Source organism: Anser cygnoides, chromosome 16 (genome assembly GCF_040182565.1).
Source record: "Anser cygnoides isolate HZ-2024a breed goose chromosome 16, Taihu_goose_T2T_genome, whole genome shotgun sequence".
Taxonomy (NCBI): domain Eukaryota; kingdom Metazoa; phylum Chordata; class Aves; order Anseriformes; family Anatidae; genus Anser; species Anser cygnoides.
Window position 1 is genome coordinate 1,669,007 of NC_089888.1, and position 20,004 is coordinate 1,689,010.

Sequence of the window (20,004 nt, forward strand, 5' to 3'; positions counted from 1 at the left end):
GCGCGGCGGGGCGGGGCGGGGCGCGGCGGGCCAAGTGGCAGCGCGCCGCAGCCAATGGGAAGCCGAGGAGGCGGCGGCCGCGTTCCATCCCGGCGCGCCGGAGCCAATCGCGAGAGGCGGCGGGGCGGGGGGGGCGTGGCCGCCGCCGACACCGGGCCGCGCGGCGGAGCGCTCCCCGCCGGGCCCCCGGCCGCGGCCGCCGCCGCCGCCCCGCATGGAGCCCGAGCGCCCCCCCGCCGCCTGCGCCCTGCTGCTGCCGCCGCCCGCCGCCGCCGCCGCCGCCCGCCGCCGCCGCGCTCGCCGCCGCCTCCCTCCCGAGCCCGACGGGGCCCCGCAGGTACCGGGGCGGCGGCGGCGGCGAGAGCGGCGGAGGCGGAGGCGGCGGGGGGAGGGCCGGGAGGGCCGGGCCGGGGGACCGGTGGCAGCTGACAGCGGCTCCGCCGCGCCCGCCCCAAACTTTCCCCGCCGCTAAGATGGCGCCGGGGGGGGGGGACCGGGGGGCGGCGGGAGGGGGAGCGGACCCCCCCCCGGTACCCCCCCGGTAACCCTCCGGGCCCCCCCCCGCGGCCCCCCCGCCCCGCCGAGCCCCGGTCCCGTCCCGTTCGCCGGTGCCGCCCCCGGGAAGCGCGCGCTGCCGGTGGGCCCCGCCCCCCGGGAGGGATCCGCTGGCGGCCGGCCCGGCGGCCACGCCCCCCCCCCCCCCCCCCCCCCCCGCCCGCGCGGGATCTACCGGGGATCCACCGGCCCCGCCGGGGGGGGAGCGGCCGGGATCCGTCGGTGCCCGGTGCGGGGGTGCCCCCCCCGGTGAGCGGGGCAGTGCCAAGCCGGCGGAGCAGCCCCACGGAGCGGGGGGGGGTGCCGGGCCCGATCCCTGACGGATCCCCCCCCCCCCGCAGCCCCGCGGGGGGATCCGCTGGGTGCGGGATCCACCGGGGGGGGGGGGGGCGTGGGGAGCAGCCCCGCGGGGGGGGGGGGGTGCTGTGAGCGCTGCGGGGCTCGGGGGGATCCCCGACAGATCCCAGCTGTAAGGGGGGGGGGATCTACTTGGGATCCACTCAGGGCACACCAGTGGGATCCCGCAGTCCCCACGCACAGCGCTGCCTCCTCGCCCCCCCGTCCCACCCCAGATCCATCAGATCCCCCCCCCATCCCCCCCACCCCCCCCCCCCCCCATACCCCCCCATATCCCCCCCCCTACACCCCCATGGGGAACCGATCAGCGGCGGGATCGACTCAACGGGGGGGGCTCCCGGGATCGAGCCCCCCCCCCCCCCCCCCAGCTGACGGCCGCCCTCTCCCCGCAGGCTGCGCTGCCCCGCCGGGGGGCGCGGGGCTGGCTGCGGCGCCTGGGGGAGCCCCTGGGGCTGGACCCCCCCGAGCAGGAGGCGATGCTGCGGGTGCTGGACGCGGGGCTGGAGCGGTGCCTGGCGCTGCACGCCGCCTGCCTCCCGCTGCCCCGGCACAGGTAGGAGGACGAGGACAACGGGGACCCCCCCCACACACACCCCCCGGGGGCTTCCCCACCCGCCACGGGGACCCGGAGGCCCGGCAGTGGCCCGGTGCCCAGGGTTGAAACCGGAGCCGGCGGCGGCAGCTGCTTGGCACCGGGCACCGGGTTCCACCCCCGCCCCAGCCCCGGGTCCCGCTCTCGGGGCCGCGCGGGCGCCGTGCGGCTGCGGCGAGGCGCGAATTTGAAGCGCTCGGGGTGGTGGGAAAGGGGAAAGAAAAAAAAAAAATAAATCTCGCTTTGCTTGCTCATCGCTCGCTGATTCGCTTTCCGCGGGGGCACAGCGGAGCCGTGTGTCTGTCCGTCCGTGCGTCCGTCTGTCCGTCCGGGAGCCCCCCCAGCATCCAGCCCCCCCCCCCCCCCCGGGGCCGTCCCGCTCCTTCCTGCGGGGCCGGAGCTTTGGGACGCGCTTGCAAAATGGCTCCTGCCGCTCCTGACCTCTCGCTCATGTTTTTTTTTTTTTTTTTCTAAATTTTCTATTTTTTTTTTAAAAATTTTTTTTTTTTCCACTTCAGGAAGTTGTTTGGCCCCAGCTGAGCAAACCCACGTTTCTCAGCTGCGCGCAGCGCAGGATGCAGGTGCCGGTGCCCCCGGCTCGCGGTGCCGCCTCAGCCCGGGGCGGGGGGGGTGGGGGGATCACCCCGACACCGCGGGTGGGAGATGGGGGGCACGGGGAGGGAGGGGGATGCGCTGCGGTGCTGGGGTCCCGGCCGTGCTCACCGCAGCCCCCGTTTGCTCTCGCTGGCAGAAAGCTCCCGGGCAAGGCGGGCATCGACGAGGTGATGGCGGCCGCGGTGCTCACCAGCCTCTCCACCAGCCCCCTGGTGCTCGGCCACCCGCCGGCGCCCCCCGCCCCAGGTAAGAGCACACCCTGGGGACACCGTGCCCCCTGGGCGTGTGGCACGGTGGGACCTCACCCTCCTCTTCCTCCTCCTCCTCTGCAGCAGATCCTGGTGGCGAGCCCTGGCTGGAGGCGCCCGCCATGTCCTCCAGCTGCAGCAGCAGCAGCAACACCAGCGGGGACTGGAGCTGGGACCCCCCCAGCGACCGCTCCACCCCCTCCACCCCTTCGCCCCCGCTCTCCAGCCACGTCCCCGGCGCCTTCCTGCCCGCCCCGCCGCCGGACGAGGGCCCCGACGAGCCCGACGGCACCCACTTCGTCTTCGGAGAGCCCATCCCGCGGAAGAGGAAGGTGGGACGGGGACAGGGACGGGGCCGAGGACGGGGATGAGGTTGGGGATGGTGGCGGAGATGGGGCTGGTGTTGGGGTTGAGGTCTTGGGGTGGGCTTGGGGGCTGGAGGTGGTGGTAGGATGAAATTTGGGATGATGATAGGGACGGGAACGATGGTGGGGCTGAGTTTGGGGGGACGGGGCTGACCCCTGTTGCCTGCAGAACTCCACCAAGGTGATGTTCAAGTGCTTGTGGAAGAGCTGCGGCAAAGTCCTCAGCAGCTCCTCAGGGATGCAGAAGCACATCCGAACCGTGCACCTTGGGTAAGCGCGGGGGCTCCCCTCACCCCGGGGCTCCCCGGCCACCCTTGGGTGGGGGGGGTCCCACCAGGGGGTTAGGCCCCCCCCCCCCCTTATCCCAACCCCGCCGTCCCTCCAGCCGGAAAGCCGACCTCGAGCAGAGCGACGGCGAGGAGGACTTCTACTACACGGAGCTGGACGTCGACGTGGACTCGCTGACGGACGGGCTCTCCAGCCTCACGCCCGTCTCGCCCACCTCCTCCGTGCCGCCCGCCTTCCCCGGCACGGAGGCGCCGGCGCTGCTGAGCCCCGAGCTGCCGCTGGCCTCCCCCCTCAGCCCCCCGGCGGCCCCCCCCGGCGGCCTCTGCCACGTCCACACCGACCACGCGTACCAGGTGAGGCCTCCCCCTTCCCCCGCCGGGCCGCGGTGCTGCACCCGTGGGTGCTGCTCTGACTTGGGGGGGGTGTCCTGTCCTCTCCCCGCAGGGCTGCCCGGCCCCCCCGCGGCTCACGGCGGGGGAGAAGCGGCCGCCGGTGCCCCCCCCCGCCGGTGGCGATGACGCCGGCGGTGCCCGCCCCGGTGCTGCCCAAGCCGCCCGCTGTCCCCAGGTGAGTTGTCACCGCCGAGGCCCCGTGCTTGGCACCCATGGGTGGCCCCCCCCCACCCCACACCCACCCCACACCCCCGTGACGTCTCCGTGACCCCCCCCCCCCGTCTCGGTCCCCTTCCCTCAGGAAGCCGCGGGGGGAGGCCAAGAAGTGCCGCAAGGTGTACGGCATGGAGAACCGGGAGATGTGGTGCACGGCGTGCCGCTGGAAGAAGGCCTGCCAGCGCTTCCTCGACTGAGCCCGCCGACCGCTCTCCCCCCGCCCCCAGCCTTTCCCCCCCCCCCCCTTCTTGCACATTTTGCACTTGAGGTGCCTTTGCGCCCCCCCCCCTCTCAAACCCCGGGGCCCCCCGCCGGACTCAGGGAACGGCCCCGCGCTGCCGCGGCCATGGGGGGGCCCCGTGGGGCTCGGGGGGGGGCCATGTGCACCAGGGCCTGACCCTGACCCACCAGCGCTCCCCCCCCCCCCCCCCCCCCAAAAAGAAGCTTTATGCACACAGCCCCCCCCCGCCCCGATCACCACCACAGAGCTTTTCCCTCTCTTTTCCTTTGAAAATAAGCTAAACCTTTCTCTGTACCCCCCCCCCCCCTTTCTGGCACAGCGGTGGGGGCTGGCCGGGGGGGGGGGCGGCCGGCTGCTCCCAGCCCCCATCCCTGTGTGGGGTTGGGGGTCCCATGGGGTGCCCCCCCCGGGGCAGGGGGGCTGCCCGCTGCTCAAATAAGCTGTGCCTGGGGCCGGGGGGGGGCCTCATCGGGGTGCCTGTTCCTGCCCCCGACCCGCGTGTCCCTGCCCTAACCTGGGGCAGACTGGGCACCCTGGGGTGCCCGAGGTGGACGTGGGTGCCCCCCCCCCCCCCCCTCCTCCCCCCCCCCCCCCCCCGGGGGGTTTTTACTCTTTGTATCGTCGTTTCTCTCTATTTTTTGTAACTGGGGAGCAGACGCTCCCGCCGGGGGCCGTGCTCCGGGAAGTGCCTGCAGGAACGCGCCCATTTGCACTAAGCCAAACTGCACAAAGACGTTTCTTTTTTTTTTTTTTTTTCCTTTTTTTTTTTTCCTCCTTCGTGTGTTTTTATTTTTTAAATAAAATATATAAAAATGCCTATTTTTTAAACTACTCCCTCCCCGGGCCCGAGAGCGTGCCGGCCGTGGTGTCGTGCTGTCTCCAGCCTGGGGCTGTACAGGGCTTTATGGCCTTTGCCCCTCTCTCCCCCACCCCATCCCCTCCGTCCCGCTCCAGGGCTGCTCCCCCTTGTATGTGGGGGGGGTTCCCATTGCAGGGTGCCCCCCCCGCCCCCTCCCCCAGCAGGGGGTCCGGCTGCTTTGGCCCCGTGGGCTGGGACGGGCCCGTGCCAGGCTCAGCCCTCGCTCGTGTCCGGCTGTGGCGCCGACGTGGGATGTGTCAGATCCGGAAGAAAAATAAAAAATTTGGATTCTTTTTTTTTTTCTTTTTTTTCCCCTCTTTTTTAATGATTCCATTTACCTGCTTGCTTTTGGGGGTCTGCTGTCAGGGAGCGGTGTAAGGGAGGACGGGGAGGGGGGGGTCCTGGTGCAGCCCTCGCCCCAATCCTGCAACCTCCCCATCACCAAGGGGACTGCACGGATCCACCCCTGTCCTCCTGAGAGCCGGGAGCAGGGCCCGAGGCACCGTTTTCATTTCAGGTGAAGCCCCCAGGGATGAAGAAATTGGTGCCGGGTCGGGACTGAGCCACCGGGACTTAGGTGGGCCCAGGGTGGGCAAGGCAGCAGCACCCCGCCGGCACGGCCGGGGGCGGGAGGGAGGGTTAAAAAAGGAAAGAAAAAAAAGATATATAAAAAAAAGAGCCAGAGCAAAACTTTAGCAGCAATTTCCCAATTTATTGAAACTGATTGATTTTTGCAAGTATGTCTAAGCTAAATCCCATCACAAAGTAATTATAATCAAGAGGCACACCTCTGGCGTGCCCAGGCAGACAAGAAACTGTGAGATCAACTAGAAAATAAGGTCATATTTACCTGAACTACATTTACAGAAAATCAGTACAACACAGCCATGTTCTCCCACTGACTTCTGGTTACTAAAATCGCCTCACCTCCCCCAAAATATTAAACACATCTTCAATACAAACACAGGTTTATAATAATTAATATAAAGTCAGTATAATATAGAATATTCCCAGCAAAAAAAATAACAATCTTCAAACGCTGTCCTTTTTTTTTTTTGTTTGTTTGTTTAGCTTTCTTTTTGTAGACAGGTTTAAAGCACGTTGAAAAATAAATATATATGAAAGCATACACACAGCACTCTTACTATGCAGGACTAAAAAAAAAAAGGCAGAAATTCAAAACACAATATAGGAACTAAAAATAAAAAGAACCATTAAGTATGGCTTTCTTAGGAGTCGCACATGTCACAGAATGAGCTAAAATAAGATTATCTTTCATAATATTGCAAAAAATTCCAGTTTTTGCATTTTTTTTTTTCATGGAGTTTCTTTCCTAAGGGGCGATGTGCAAAACGGGAAGCAGCGGGGGGAGAGGGGCTGCAGGGCCTGGCCCCGCGCCCTCGGCCCCCCGCGGGATCGCGGCGTCCTGGGAGCCAGCGGCTGACAGCAGTCCTTAAGTCCCCAAACATCCGTACAAAACGCCAAACGAATGCAGCTTGCACTTTGGAAAAGCGGAGTAGTTAAAGGCATAAGTCGAGATACAAAAGAAAACGGGACCTAACGCCAGAGCGGGCTTCCTTTCGTACGAAAAATATTCCTTTTGTAGTCCAAAACACTGACTTTTGATTAAAAAAAGAGAGTCACTTTGCGATCCTTCCTTAGACACACCCCATTTGTCACCTCCCCACCGAACCGTCCCCGAGCTGAGAGGTCTGAGGGTGACCTCACGCCTCATGGCCAAGGGAAAAACCTACGCGAGAACAGATAATTTATGAAATAAATTTATAATAAATCTATTTTTGAAATAAATTGATAGGAGGAGATGCAAGAAGGTAATTTGCCTTAATCGCTACAGAATTCCCTTAAACATTGCACCAAGCCTGCCTAGCGCGCGATGTCTCTGCTCCTCGGCTCCGTTTGCTGAAGGCAAGGACAGCGCACGGATGCTTACACACCCTGGTGCTGTCTTGCACGAGAAGCTCGCAAAGTACTGCTTGAAATGCTCTTCCAATTCCTGGCACGCTTTTATATTTAAAAAAAAAAAAAGAGAATAATAAAGAAATTCAGGGAGCAACATTTACAAGTATGTATGAATACTTAAAAAAAAAAATTGTCACCGGACTACGTGCATCAATTTTTCATCTATAAGGGAGATATTTCTTGAAACTAGACCTGTATGTGCGTATATACTGATATATACACACATGCACACACACAGACGTATATACAGTTAGAAAAAATTAAAAAAAGGGAACCCCGGCAAGGCGTACGAAGCCCGGAGGGGACGTACAAGGACGCGGTGCCGAAGGCCACCCGAGCTAGGTGGGTAGGGTGGGCAGGGCAGGGCGAGCGTTCTGCACAGCCAGACCAGCAGAGTTTGCATAGGCAGTGTCCGGGCACACGGCACAACCCCACAGGCTGGGGGCTGCAGCCGTTATCCCCCCTTATCCCACCCCAGGTCCCGCGCCCGAAGCCCCCAGCACCGGCCGCTCGCAGCAACCGGTGGCGTCGTATAAAGTTTCAGCATTAAAAAAAACCCCAACTGCCCTTTTTTTAACTACCGAGCCTCGAGAAGAGCCCTCCGGAGCACGGAAGTGTCAGGACCAGTTCTTGAAGACCTGCGTTTCCACGTCTGCACACCTCCAGCGAAACAAAGCACTTAAAATATACATCACATATTAGAACGATTTTATTTGGTATATATAGTGTATGTTAGTAATATAGAAGCATGTGCTATATTATAATGGTAACATTATAACAAGTTAGCTTTTCTGTGGATTTTTCTCTTTTTTTTTTCTTTTTTTTTCTTTTTTTTTTTTTTTTTTGCATTCTCAGCTCAAAGAGCTTCAAAGTGGCACTACTAGGAAACGTCTCTGAAAGCCGCGTGGCTTACTGTCCACCATTTAAAAAAATGGAAAGGAAGGGAAAAAAAAAAAAAAAAGGAAATATTTCCCAATGCCAAGCGAAGTAAAGCTAAGCACCCCGCAAGTGATCACGGAAATCGAGTCACCTAAGTGCTAGGGCAGGGAGAGGGAGGAGAAGGAAAACCTGGGGTCAACGCTTCTGGCTCTCCTCCGAAGGCAAGGTAGCGAACTCTTACTCTGGAATCAGAACAGATGAGCAAGATGGAATGTCACAGAAACAGGGGGGTTGAACAGTTTGGGTTAAAAAAATAAAATAAAATAGATCTTACGTATAAAAAGCAAAGCTACAGATATCTTTTAAGTACTGTATGTATTTGTCTACACGTAACAAGTGAGGGCTGCGAGGCCGTCGGCCACCCCCAGCCCGCCCCTCCGCAGGTACAGGTACAATAAATACAGAGCCCGTGCAAGGTAACGCCCCGGGACCCCCCCCAACAGACAACCACTGATGGTTTTGTACTTAGAAAAAAAAAAAAAAAGCATACAAAGGTCCAATCGTAAAATACCGGTTCTGTTCACGTCTTTTAAATACAGCAACAGGGCTTTACAAGAAGCTAAAATGCAAAACTAGGTTTGTACAGTTCAATAAAAACGTTTCTACGTGCCCCTACCGCTCTACGCTTTAAATATTTCGAGAAGAGGGTTGCAAAGGCGGCAGCCAGGAGGTGCTGGAGGCTCCTCCGTGACGGCGACCGTCAGCACGAAGGGGGAAGAAACGCAGATTGAAGGCAGCGAGCTTCTGCGGGGAACGGGAGATGGCTGCGGAGAAAGGGACTCAAAAAAAAACCTCACGACCCCCGGACGCGGCTCGTGCCGCGGGGACGAGTGGAGAAGCAGCTACTGCAGGGCCAGAAGCAAGGCTCCCACCTTGCCACGCTCCCCAAAAACAAGCCCTGGTGCTCAGCAGCTTAAATCCTGAAAGACCGTTTGCTTTCCCGGGGTTTATTGTACAATAAACTCTATTTTCTTTGCTGGGGGGAACCACGCTTTTCATTAAGGAACAACACGCCTGCGAGAACTTTTTCCCTCCCCACAGAGATTGCCTTTCCCAGCACTGGAAAAAAAAAAATAGCACCTTTTAGTCATTTGGCTTTCTGGCAACAGGTTGTCTTTTGTGGCAGGTTTCAAGATACCGTCATCACAGACATTGTATAAAATTGCTCCACGGCAAGGAAATAGTGAGGTCTTCAGCTTTTTTTTTTTTCTTTTCTTTTCTTTTGTTAAAAAAAAGCACCAGAAGCAAAGAGGTGAAAGGTAAAAGCTTTCTCGCAGGAACAAGACACTTCCAATGCACTTAGTTGTTGTCATTTCCTTGTAGTTGGAAGAAGGCAACAGCGGCCGATATGGACAAGGAGAATCCAACTACCTGGAGCAGACCCACAAATCCTTTTAGGAGACGTGCTAGGAGAGAAACCTGGTTCTCGTTAAGAATAAAATTTATTTGCAAATTTACATCAAACCAGTGCAGCTGAAACTGAAGGTTTCCTTTATGAATTTGATAGGCCTTACGCCTACCAAGGATGAATCGAAGTTTTCAGCTTGGCAAGGAAGAGCAACGCACCCAGGTGAAACCCTGGCCCCGCTGAAGCCTGCTGGGCAGGAGCAGCAGGATTTCCACCGCCCTAGGATTTCCTCACCTTGGCTTCCTATGTTTCACAGTCCGTCCTGCACTTTGCTAAATGCCTCGTTTTTGTTTTTTTTTTTTTTACTACAGTTTGCATATATTCGTGAAAAAGGCAGCTGAGCAAAGGGAGAAAAGTGAAAATATCTGTGGGAGACGATGACAGGTAGACAATTACCCGTGCCCTTTATAGCAAAGAGTTCTGTGGAAACACCAGCACTCATTTCGGTGAATGCGGCAAGCAAGGCTGGAAGACGGGACACGGGTAAGGTGCCAGGAGGTCCAAGAAATGCCATGATCTTTTCTGACGGTGATTCTTTTGGAAGCTACGAATCTACTTGTATGACGAGAACTCGTAAGGCTGCAATCTGACTTGCCTTTTGATCTATTTGGCTCCGTAAAAAATAATAAAAACTCTTTAAATAACTTTGCAAAAAAAGGCCCGCATCGTCAGGGAAAGCCCTCAAACACGTACATCGATTCGTTTCCGCAACGTTAGTTCGCAATTCCGCCGCCGCTAGGATTTCGTAACACAGAAAAGGTGTTAACAAAAAAAAACAAAACAACCACCACCAAAAAACCTGCTTCGGACACAAGATCTCCCCGGTGTTGGGTTCGGGGTGGGAGAGGTCCAGGGGAAACAAGCTTCACGCAGCCTGCGAGCCGCCCGCTCCTCCCCGCTCAGCGCTCACACCTGCGGACACCGTAAGTCACTTGCACGAGCCTGGCTCGCTCCGCCGGGGAGGCGGACACGGTCGGGTTTCTTCGTGAAGGGAGAAGGGGGAAGGTGAAGTCGGTCATGTCACTGGAAGCGACACCGCTAACACAGTATCTGAGTGGAACAGAGAAGGACTCGTTTAGAAAACACAGAAATTATTTTGCACACATGGACGACAACAAGGCTACGCAGTTTTTCCAACATACTCCTTCCTCCCCCGCCCTCCCTCCCCCTACAAACAACAGAACGAAATGAAAAAAAAAAAAATCCCTAAGAAATCCAGGTAAAATCCTTGTCGTTCTCCCCAGAGTTCTCCTGCTCCTGCGGAGAGTCGACGTCTTTGTCATCATCTAAAATCACGTCATCTTGCGGCATTCCTACGTCGTCTTTCCACTTGATGTCGTCGTCGTCTCCCATCTCCTCGTCTCCCTCCACTTTGATGTCGTCTGGGTCTTCCATGTACTGCCCTTCGCCGGGGTACAGCTCGTCCGGGGAGCCTTCTCCGCCGTTGTGGTCCAGGTGACCCGCGATGCCCCGGCCCGAGCAATCGGCGCAAACCCCGTGGCGGCGAGAGCCGTGCTTGATCCCCACGCTGGCTGCGGACATGAACACCCGGTTGCACACTTTGCAGACGTATTTTTTATCCTTGCTGTGGACCTAGGAAAGGAGAACGATCAGAAGATGTAATGCCAACGAGGACAGACCGAGAGCTGCAAGGAGGGCACGCTCCCTTTCTGCGAGGCACGACGCCGCAGCCCCTGGCTGCGAACCGAGATCCCCGCGAGCCTTCATCGCTGAACCTCAACCCATCACAATTAATTCGACTCGAATGCTGCGATACGGCGGGAAACCCTTCTGAGAAGGCCTTCCGATCAAACTGGCAGTTTTGAGAGGAACTTCCAATCCCCCCGGTTTTCTTTTTTTTATTTCTTTTCAAACCTGGGGTGCAATCATTTCACCAAGTACAGCTTTGGCAAACTAATTTAAAATAACCTCGACGATGCGAGGGTTACAAGCCGCCAGGAAACGCGCCTGCAAGTTACACCAATGAGACCAAAACGCGAAGTTTTCTGCCGGCCTGCCAGAGGCAGTAGCTCCCTCTGTGAGTTTCTCATCCACGAGGCTACGAGGCACAGCTACGCCCAGGGACCGTAAGGAGGGGGAGCTGCACCGTGCCCGGCAGGGCTTGCTGTGGCGAGGCACAGCGCTGCGTGGACCAACACTACGTGGATGCAATTTCAGCTGCCTTACAGCAACACGAGGAAAATCTTTAAAAAAAAAAAAAAAATAAAAATCAAACCCAGCAACAAAACCCCACACCACCCCAAGCATCGGTCCTCTGCAGGCAAGAGCAGAGCAACGCGCGATCGGACTGGTATTAAGATCGAACTGGTATTAATGCCGCGTTAATTTAATGGTGTCTGTCTCCCGAGCCCACTGCTGCCAAGAAGCAGAGACCAGCAGCACTGTCAGTGCACCCCGTCTCTTAAAAAAGCTGCCGAATACGCTTTTAATCCTACTTCTGACTGCTTTGCTGGCTGAGAAATGGTTCGTCACAAACGTCTGCTCCACAAAACCATGCTGTGTTTTACCTCTGAGAGTAACAGGCATATGGAGCCATCACACTTACAGGGTAAGCTGTGAGCGGCAAAACGCTGCGCGGGATAAGAGGAATCGCTTAAAGATCCAAACAGCGCTGCACAACGGGCAAGACTGCATACCTTGAGAAGCACGGGAACGCCTGATCAAAGGTGAACTCTGTCTCTGGCTGCTTTTGCCATGGGTGGAAGCCAAGAAATTGGCTCAAAATGTTCACCTGCGCCTCTCTTGGAGGGAATGGCCAACCGGCACAGCGAGAATGCCTGAATTTCATATATATACGCACATACGCAAGCTATATATATGTAGTATACACGTGTATGGAGGTGTATATATATATTAGACATACACACATACATATAATATATAAAAATAAAAGCAGGGAGCAGGGGCCAGGTAGCAGGCCCTTGTGGAGGCTCCCAGAGCAGGGTGAAGCTTCATTTAGAGGCACCACACTGCCTAGAGTCCTACCACTGCCAGTGCTCAGCACCCGAGGAAACAGCATAAAAGCAGGGAACGATCCATCTTCTACAAAGTTTCAGCAGCCCACGATTTAGGGTCATCCCGAGCAAGCTGCTACGTGCAGACCATCAGCTATCGGAGCCTCTGGGCACGTATCGCCTGTGTCTAATCCTTTTTTCAACTCATTTACTCTTTTTATCCTCACAATTGCCTCTATGAAAGGTTTTGCCGGTTAAATATGCCTCGTGCGAAAAAAAAAAAAAAAAAGCGCTTCCTTTTTATTTTAAATCAGCCGCCTGGTAAGATTTTACCAGTCTGCACATCGATGGCTCCGCTGCCTTGTTCTCTGTCACTTGTCCTCAGCGTGAGGCTGCCTGGACCCCGGCTCAGCAGGGGGCTGTTTAAGCAAAATGCAGCCGATGAGAGGAAAACGTGCACAGCTCTGGCCTGAGCACGTGGGAATCGACAGCGAGGCCGGCTCCTCGCTCCCACCCCGCGTACAGGATAATCTGCTCTCCCCGCCGGCTCCCACATAACCCCGCACTCGCCCTTCACACGGCAAACCCAGCTGAGCTGGAGATCTCTGGCAAGAAGACAAATCGACCGATCTCACCCCCCCAAGCACCTACCGCTGCCGAACACTCGCTCAACCTTTGTGCTTCCCCAGCCCCGGCTGTGCTCAAAGCCTCGGCGCTCCTCTGATGCTCTCCCACCTCAGGCTCTCCTTGCTCTGAGCTGGTCTCCGTGTCGCGTTCTTCAACCATTTCAAGCTAAGTCATTATTTTATTTTTTTTACCTACACGTAGGCTTTTTCAAAAGCAGCTGGGTAAGGCTGGTCAAAGCCATTTAACAGGCTCAGTACAGCTCACTCATTTTTAACGGAGGGCAGAATGGTTTCCAGGAACCAGAAGCTGAATGCTATTACAAAAGGCAGGAAAAAGGGCAGAAGAGGGGCTAGAAGAGCCAGAAAAAAAATTTACAAAACTGACGCTATAATGATGCGTAATCGAAACATCTATTAAAAAGCCTGATCATCTCCCTCCCTCTTTTCCAGTGCCGACAGTAAAGTCATCGTGTTCAAAGTGAACGACAGTGCCGGGTGCTGATCAGAAAGCAGCCCATTTCCTGCGTCACTGAATTATTAAGTATTAAACACAAAAACAGCGTTTGGCACTGGGTATTTTAAGGTGTCATTAGGAAAAACACATTCTAACTGAACGCTAATATTTCTTTGGACAGGGGAAAAGTAAGGCCGGGCACGCCGCGAAATACCTGCAATAAGAACCAGGCTCACTGCTCTGAGCAGCCAGCAGGCCAAGTTACGAAGTCCTGTACACACGGAGACAAGTCGCTTCGAACCAGAACTGAGAAAGTGCTGATGGATTTTAGCCAAAAACCTTGCAGGTATCACAGGAGGGGACGGACTTCCTTTTGGGCACAACCTGATCACTGCAACGGGTCCAGAAACCTCGGTTTGTGCTCTAAAACCACACAGAAGTATCATTCGTCCCGAAGTCTTTGCACCTCCGAAATCCTGTATTTACTTCAACATCCCAATTAAAAAAAGGCATTTATATTTAATTTAAATTTATGTAAAGACTAAAAAAAAATTTCTTTTTAATTTGAGCTGAACATAAAACTAAAACAGTCCCTCTTGTCTTTGGTTCTCAATTGAGGAACTGAAAGAAAAAAAATGTATTTTTGTTTGTGCTAAACCTATTTCCTTTTTCTACATGTTATTTTTGTAACGTATTTTCACTTGATGCGTATCAGCATTCATCTCTGCAGATTTACCCGAGATTGACAATTAAGCCTTACAATGTTACGCATAACGGAAATAAGATTACCAGAGAAGCAGCGCGTACGAACTCAGAAGTTAATCGCGCCACGAGCACCCCAGAAAGCTTGCACTGCCTCTTCTGTAAACGAAGACCGCAGCGCCACTTGGGGATAACAAAACGCCCCTTTTCATAGCTTCATTTCAAAAGAAACTTCAGCTGAATGACAAAGCTGTCGTTTTTCCGGGGTCTCATTTACACCGACCCACGCAAGGCTCCCAGGTTCCCGAAGTGATCCCACCACCAGGAGCAGGACCGCGTCCTGTCTTCTTTCACAAGGAAATATTTCAAAGCCAAATCCAAACAAAATTAAGTTTCCTTCAGCTGTAGGAACACCTCCCTCCCCAACAACAACAAAACAAGAAACTTTTCCTTACTTTCTCTCTTACAAGACACCTCTGAGTCATCTGTGGTCTTTGAAATGGAAATGAATTGGTATTATCAGCACTGCACTTTTTTTTTTCCAGGAATTTCTCCCGGCACGAAAAATTGGTAATCCAGCTGGTATTTTCTCAACTAGCTTAACTCCTGACACAAAAGTAGTCCGAGAGAGATTCAGATACGATATCCTCTCATACATTTATTCACATCTATTCATATCTGGCTTCATTTCCCCGTGTGTATAATAAAAGAAGTTGAACTGCGAGCTCAATGCACCAAATCAGTGACCTAGAATGATTCCAGTAGCAAAATCCAACAACTAAAATTAATTTGTGGATCACCTCGATTTCACTCCTGAAGGATATAGTGCATTCTCCTGCCTTTGCCACAGTATGTAACGATATGCTGATTTTCACGAGCATAGAACTACTTTGTAGAGCTGGAGAGGAATTTAAATTATTATTTTATTTTATTTTTTTTACACCTGAACCAAGCTGCATCACTACTATTAAATTGCCTTTGAAAGAAAGTACGCAAGGGTACGCACGTGCTTGCAGGACTGGGATGAGGGCAATGACTTTCTTTGTGGCTTTGAAAATTCCAAGCAGAAAAATGCTAATTGGCCTAAGCATACATCCTCTAGTAAGATATTCTTTACATTAAAAATTCAATAGGTAATGTAAAAATTGAAAAATAGTCATTTAAGTGACTTCAGCAAATTAATTCAGAGTCAGTGAAAACTGTCAATCCCGTGTATTTTTTTTTTCTTAAATCTCTCATTGTAGGAGAGCCTCACAGCTACAATCTCCAGTATTTAAAAAATATATCAAAATTTCTCTGCAAGCCTAATTAGAGGGCCAACAGAACTTGCTGGCGTGCATTACTGGAATAATTACACTGAAAGGGTTTGCTCTTCCACAGCATCATCTTTATGCTAAGCTTTGACAAACCATTTTTGGATGGCAAATTAATTGTTCCCTGTAAAAAAAGAAAGGCTTGTAATTTTTATTTATGAAGAAGCTGTGAAAAGCCAACAGCCTCCTAGACGGTTTTGAGTAGCAGCCCTGAATAAAGCATTGCATTTTTTTTTTTATATAATTAATTACTGCCAGACTACGGTGGCGCTGGCTTGAATTTTTCTTGCCGAGTGACATATTTTAAAAAACTTTCTGTACCGAATCACGGGGGAACTTCCCTTTTAATCCTGAAGACGACAGCACGAGCTACTTTACCTCCAGGCCCTAACGCACAGGCTCTCCGCGGCAGTCGGCGGCGCACGAGGAAAGGAGAAAATCACACCAGAAAGCGAGGCCGCGTTTGAGATGCTAGTTCAATCCCTCACCTGCGGGCTAGCAGCACTAAGCGGGAAGTGCAGACTACTTCGGGTTGCTCTTCAGGAACCCCTCGGGCTGAGTTAGGAGAGCAGGTGTTGGTTAGCTCTGGATGAACAGTCAGCAAAACACTGGGCCTTCGAAAGGTGGGGAGAAAAGATACTAGAGAAGTCTTCAGAGGCTCGAGGAGCCCCAGAGGGGAAAACAAAACACAAACCTAGATCAGACGAAGCTCCTCTTATCTTTTAATCTGAGCAAGCCACCTCCGTTTCCAGCCAACACCCACCCGAGCTGCCTCAGGGGGGGGCCTCCTTACCAAGGTGTGCCGCTTCATGTGCTCCCGGCGCGTGAACTTCTTCCCGCAGATCTCGCAGGGGTAAGGTCTTTCTCCCGTGTGGGATCGCATGTGTCTCTTCAGGATGCACTGGTGCATGGCGGAGAAACTGCAGTACGGGCACTTGAATTTCTTCCTGATCACGGTGAACTCGTTGACTGCAAGAGAGCAAGCAGAACAGAGGGATTACTTTCGGGGCGTCTCCAAACGGTCAGTCTTCTGGCTTAGTATTTCACTGTTAGGTTAGTTCGCTGTGAAATCACATCCTCACCTCTTCGCCACCTGCAGTCTCCTAAACCCGTGTACTTATACGCTCCTATTAAAGCTGAGAACTTCAAGTGCCTTCATCTGAGCAGCTTCTGAACGAGCCAGTGCACAAGCATTTAGCAACAGCCTGACCCACGCTGCCTAAAGCTCGTTAAAGAGCAAATAAAGAGGGCTGGCAACCTGCTGCAAGTCTGATTTACTATACGCAATCATCATATATGCAATCATCATCGTAAATATCAACATCTGAAATTCCAACGCTTATTTGTGGAAGAAATAGCCAGCCACGAACAGCAGACCCCAGATACAACACCCTGACAGCGCCGCACGCTTTGCTTTAATTTGCCCTTTTTTTTTTTTTTTCAATTTATTAAGTGCTCCCCCACGTGCTCCAGGAGCAGTTCAGTGAAGGTGCAAAGACTGAGCTTCACCCAGAGCAAACAGGAAGCTATGACACACGTATGCTGCATCATCCGACCTCCCGCTAGTATTACTACTGTGGCACGGATACAGAAATACAGAAGAATGCATCATGTTGAATTACAGCATGACCCCTGTAAGCCTCCTTACAAGCCAACTGCACAGGCTTTGATGGTCTTTTTTTTTTTTTTCCTTTTCCCCAAATCGTATTTTGCTGAGCTAGAAAATGATGATTTTTTTTTTTTAAGCTATTCTGACATTGTTGGTTCTTTTCTTCTTGTCATCTCCTTAGAAGCGCGGGGAAAGCAGGCTCGGGGGATACACACAGTACTGACAGCCCAAGGGTCTAATTTGTCAGAAGAATGCACATAGCAGCTGTGTTGGTATTTCCTCCTCCAAACAAAACGAGAGCGCAATGTGCAAAATACAGCAGGTGAAAACAGAATATTTGCTATCCCCCGAGGCCATCCACCCACCAGGAATTTGGAAATGACTGTCCACGTGGATGTGACTTTTAATCTCTACCTTCTAATAATTCTATTGCTTTCCATTAATATGTTAATTTTCACCCACTTTTGTCCTAATTATCATAATTTCCCAAAGCAGTATATTGTTTACATAACAAGGAGAAAAAAAAGAAAGCAAATTCTAGTTAATCATCTTAAGTACGCTAGCATGTATGCTAATGGGCTTTTGTAAATGAAAGTCTGTGCAGGAAAGCTAAGGGAATGAGGGAAACACCGTACCTACTGTACAGGCTTCTAACATACTGAGTACTTTGCAATATTTTTGGATGCTTCTTGAAAGGTTATCCCCTACAAACACCCTACTAGCTGAAAGTCCACTGCATGCTCTTGGCATACCGCAAATAATGCCCAGGGAGTTGAAGTGTGTGCTGAGAAACAGAGAGGGCCTGTTTTAAGGAACTCAGCAGGCCTGTGTGCTCGGCGTTATTTACTTTAGTGCCAAATTTGTGGGCTTTAAAAAAAAATTATTTTTTTTTTACAGTTTACTTTGCCTTGTATTTCCAACACAGATAAAACAATACTGTAATTAACTACATGTCCTGCTCATGTAGAACTAGTGAAAACTACAGGATGATGCTCCTGACATTCGGACATCCCTGAGCAAGCTGCCACCACCTTTCGCCATCAAAACGAACACTTCAACACAAGCTCATCCTAGAAAAGCATTCCAACATGATTTTTTTGTTGTTGTTCTAATGCAGACGACACGCAAGCTTCGAGCTCTTGAAGCCTGCCACGATACGAGTTTTGTCCTAGCGTTTGACTGCTTGGAAGAAAACGCACGCACTGCACCGCTGTGTAACAACGCTCCCAACTCGACCCAACGCTTTTACGCTCCTCACTCGCTGTGCCAGGCTGCTCAGCAACTCCTTCTCTCCGTCCCACAGATGCCTTTCTTTCTAACAGCACATCTGTAAAGCTGTCGAGAACTTTCTAGCCCAAGGAAGAAGAAAAGCCTACCTGCCACTCACCTGGCCATGGCTGCAGTACAGACGATGACAGGGACAGCGAAAGCCAAGAATATTTCATTCACCTGTCACTAAGGATTACTCACTGCAGCCAGGCAGAATTTTACAAGGCTGGTTTCGGGTGATCCTACGCACATGCACTTGCGCTGCCTTGGGAACCTCCGAGAAGAGCCGCATGAACACGACTAATGCCCAGAGCCCTGTGCAAGCTCTTGCTGATACTGCACCAACTCAGCTGGCCCACACAGTCCTTTCTCCTGCCACAAACCTGCCTTCCTATTTACAAGACTGTTTTTTGGAAACAACTAGAATATGAAATTTTATTTGCTCCCTTCCTGGGAAAACTTAAATTACAGGAAAAACATTTTCTGTTGCGTCTTCTCCTTTGGATTTGACACCCCTCATCTACACGTTCAGAGGCAAGGAGCCCACCTGGAAGTCATAAGCAAGTTTCAGGTTTATGATACAGAGCTACTTATGATAAACATGTTTCCAGTTTGATCTTGTAACTGCTTGAGCATTAGCGATAGGCCACACAAGCACTTATATTCCCCAGGATCACTGTAAACCTATTACCGTGCAGTCTAGACGAGGTAAGCAAGCTGTAAGCTGATCAAGCCAAGCCAACAGAGGTCACGTAACGCCCCTTCCTCTGCTCCACGGCCACCCCAGTGCCCCTGGCAGACAGCTAGCAGAGAGGAGCTGCTCTGCACACCACGTCTAACCCCCTCACTTCAGAAAATAATGACAAGGAGACCACCAGGGCCCACGATTACAAAGGAAAAGTGCTTACGAGAAGGGAACGCAGCAAAATCCTCCACTTCCTACACCACCAGATGCACCTGATCCTGTCGTTTCCTAGAAGCCTGGCTGCCTTCTGCCCCTTACTGTCCAAATCTCTCTCTTCAGTTTATGCCTGAGCTCCTACAGCAGCTGAAAAGGCAACTGCAAACCTTCGGGCGCACAGCAGCAGCGCTGACACGCTACTTCGGCGCACGACGAGCCACCCAGACGCCGCCGCGTGTACCCCACTTGGGTTGCACAATCAGAGCGGGTTCACACCGGTAGGACGCGTAATTGCACACCTGCCCCGAACAACAAAACCATACGCTTTCAGACAAGGATTACAAACTCATCGTACCAATTTACTTCCATTTATCAAGTGGGAGAAGTCAGTCTTTAGGTCAGAATCCAAACGTGTTCCCAACATCACGCTAGTAACGCTCTGATGCCATTATCCCTCATGCTTACTTTCGCCTGTACCGTCTGAAATCACTACAGGATAACGTTTTTAGCTTCCAGTATGCTTATATTTAAAAACAGTCACAAACATTTGTTGCAGCTACAGTTTTATTGAAAACTATTTTTCACCAAGTAGCCATGTATTTAGCTTTTGTATCTACAAAAGTAAACACCTGAAAAATAACAGCATTGTTAGAAAAATAACTGTAACTTTCACAGTATCGCTAAATATATGTACCTACAAGCACATATATTTAAGGAACAACATACCAGCTTTGGTATATGTATAATCTTTTGTCTAAATGACAGTATTTCATAGCAGCATTAAGGTCCTAGGAACTAATCTTTAACAAGATCACTGAGACCATGAACAGCAGCGCCATAGGTGACGAGCTACCGGGTGCTACTGTCTGAAAAACAGCACCCAAACCAGGGAAGGAAATACAAATAGGATCACAGTGTATGTACTTAACTTCACTGGAATGTTTACAGAAGATGCGCATTTGTAAAAGCAACACAATAGTGCTTGAAAAAAAAAACCCACACGTCTTTGGTATTGTCATCTCGAAAAATTATTTCACCGGGGCTGTCAAATGAAGTAGCCCCGATGCACTGATGATTTACTGCCTGATGGAGTTACTTTG

General features: G+C 52.7%; 2 protein-coding genes across 7 annotated transcripts in view; one reads left to right on the forward strand and one right to left on the reverse strand.

The window, feature by feature from the left end:
- Positions 1-129: 129 nt before the first annotated feature.
- Positions 130-3,926, forward strand: SLC2A4RG (SLC2A4 regulator). The gene is given in 9 exon segments (XM_066978425.1): positions 130-337; positions 1,305-1,465; positions 2,256-2,365; positions 2,452-2,699; positions 2,902-3,002; positions 3,118-3,373; positions 3,465-3,509; positions 3,511-3,587; positions 3,714-3,926. Coding segments are annotated over 9 exon segments (1,233 nt in total). The 5' UTR covers positions 130-214; the 3' UTR covers positions 3,826-3,926.
- A 3,444-nt stretch (positions 3,927-7,370) lies between these two features.
- Positions 7,371-20,004, reverse strand: part of ZBTB46 (zinc finger and BTB domain containing 46) — a 56,884-nt gene continuing 44,250 nt past the window's right edge. For 5 of the 6 annotated variants that reach the window (XM_066978420.1, XM_066978421.1, XM_066978418.1 and 2 more), the window contains 2 exons: positions 15,919-16,094; positions 7,371-10,648 (listed from right to left, as the gene is read on the reverse strand). In XM_066978420.1, coding sequence (XP_066834521.1) covers positions 10,262-10,648; positions 15,919-16,094 — 563 coding nt within the window. In that variant the 3' untranslated portion in view covers positions 7,371-10,261. Of the gene's footprint in view, positions 10,649-15,613; positions 15,740-15,918; positions 16,095-20,004 lie in introns of all 6 variants that reach the window. The other variant, XR_010825371.1, reaches the window with a different exon arrangement.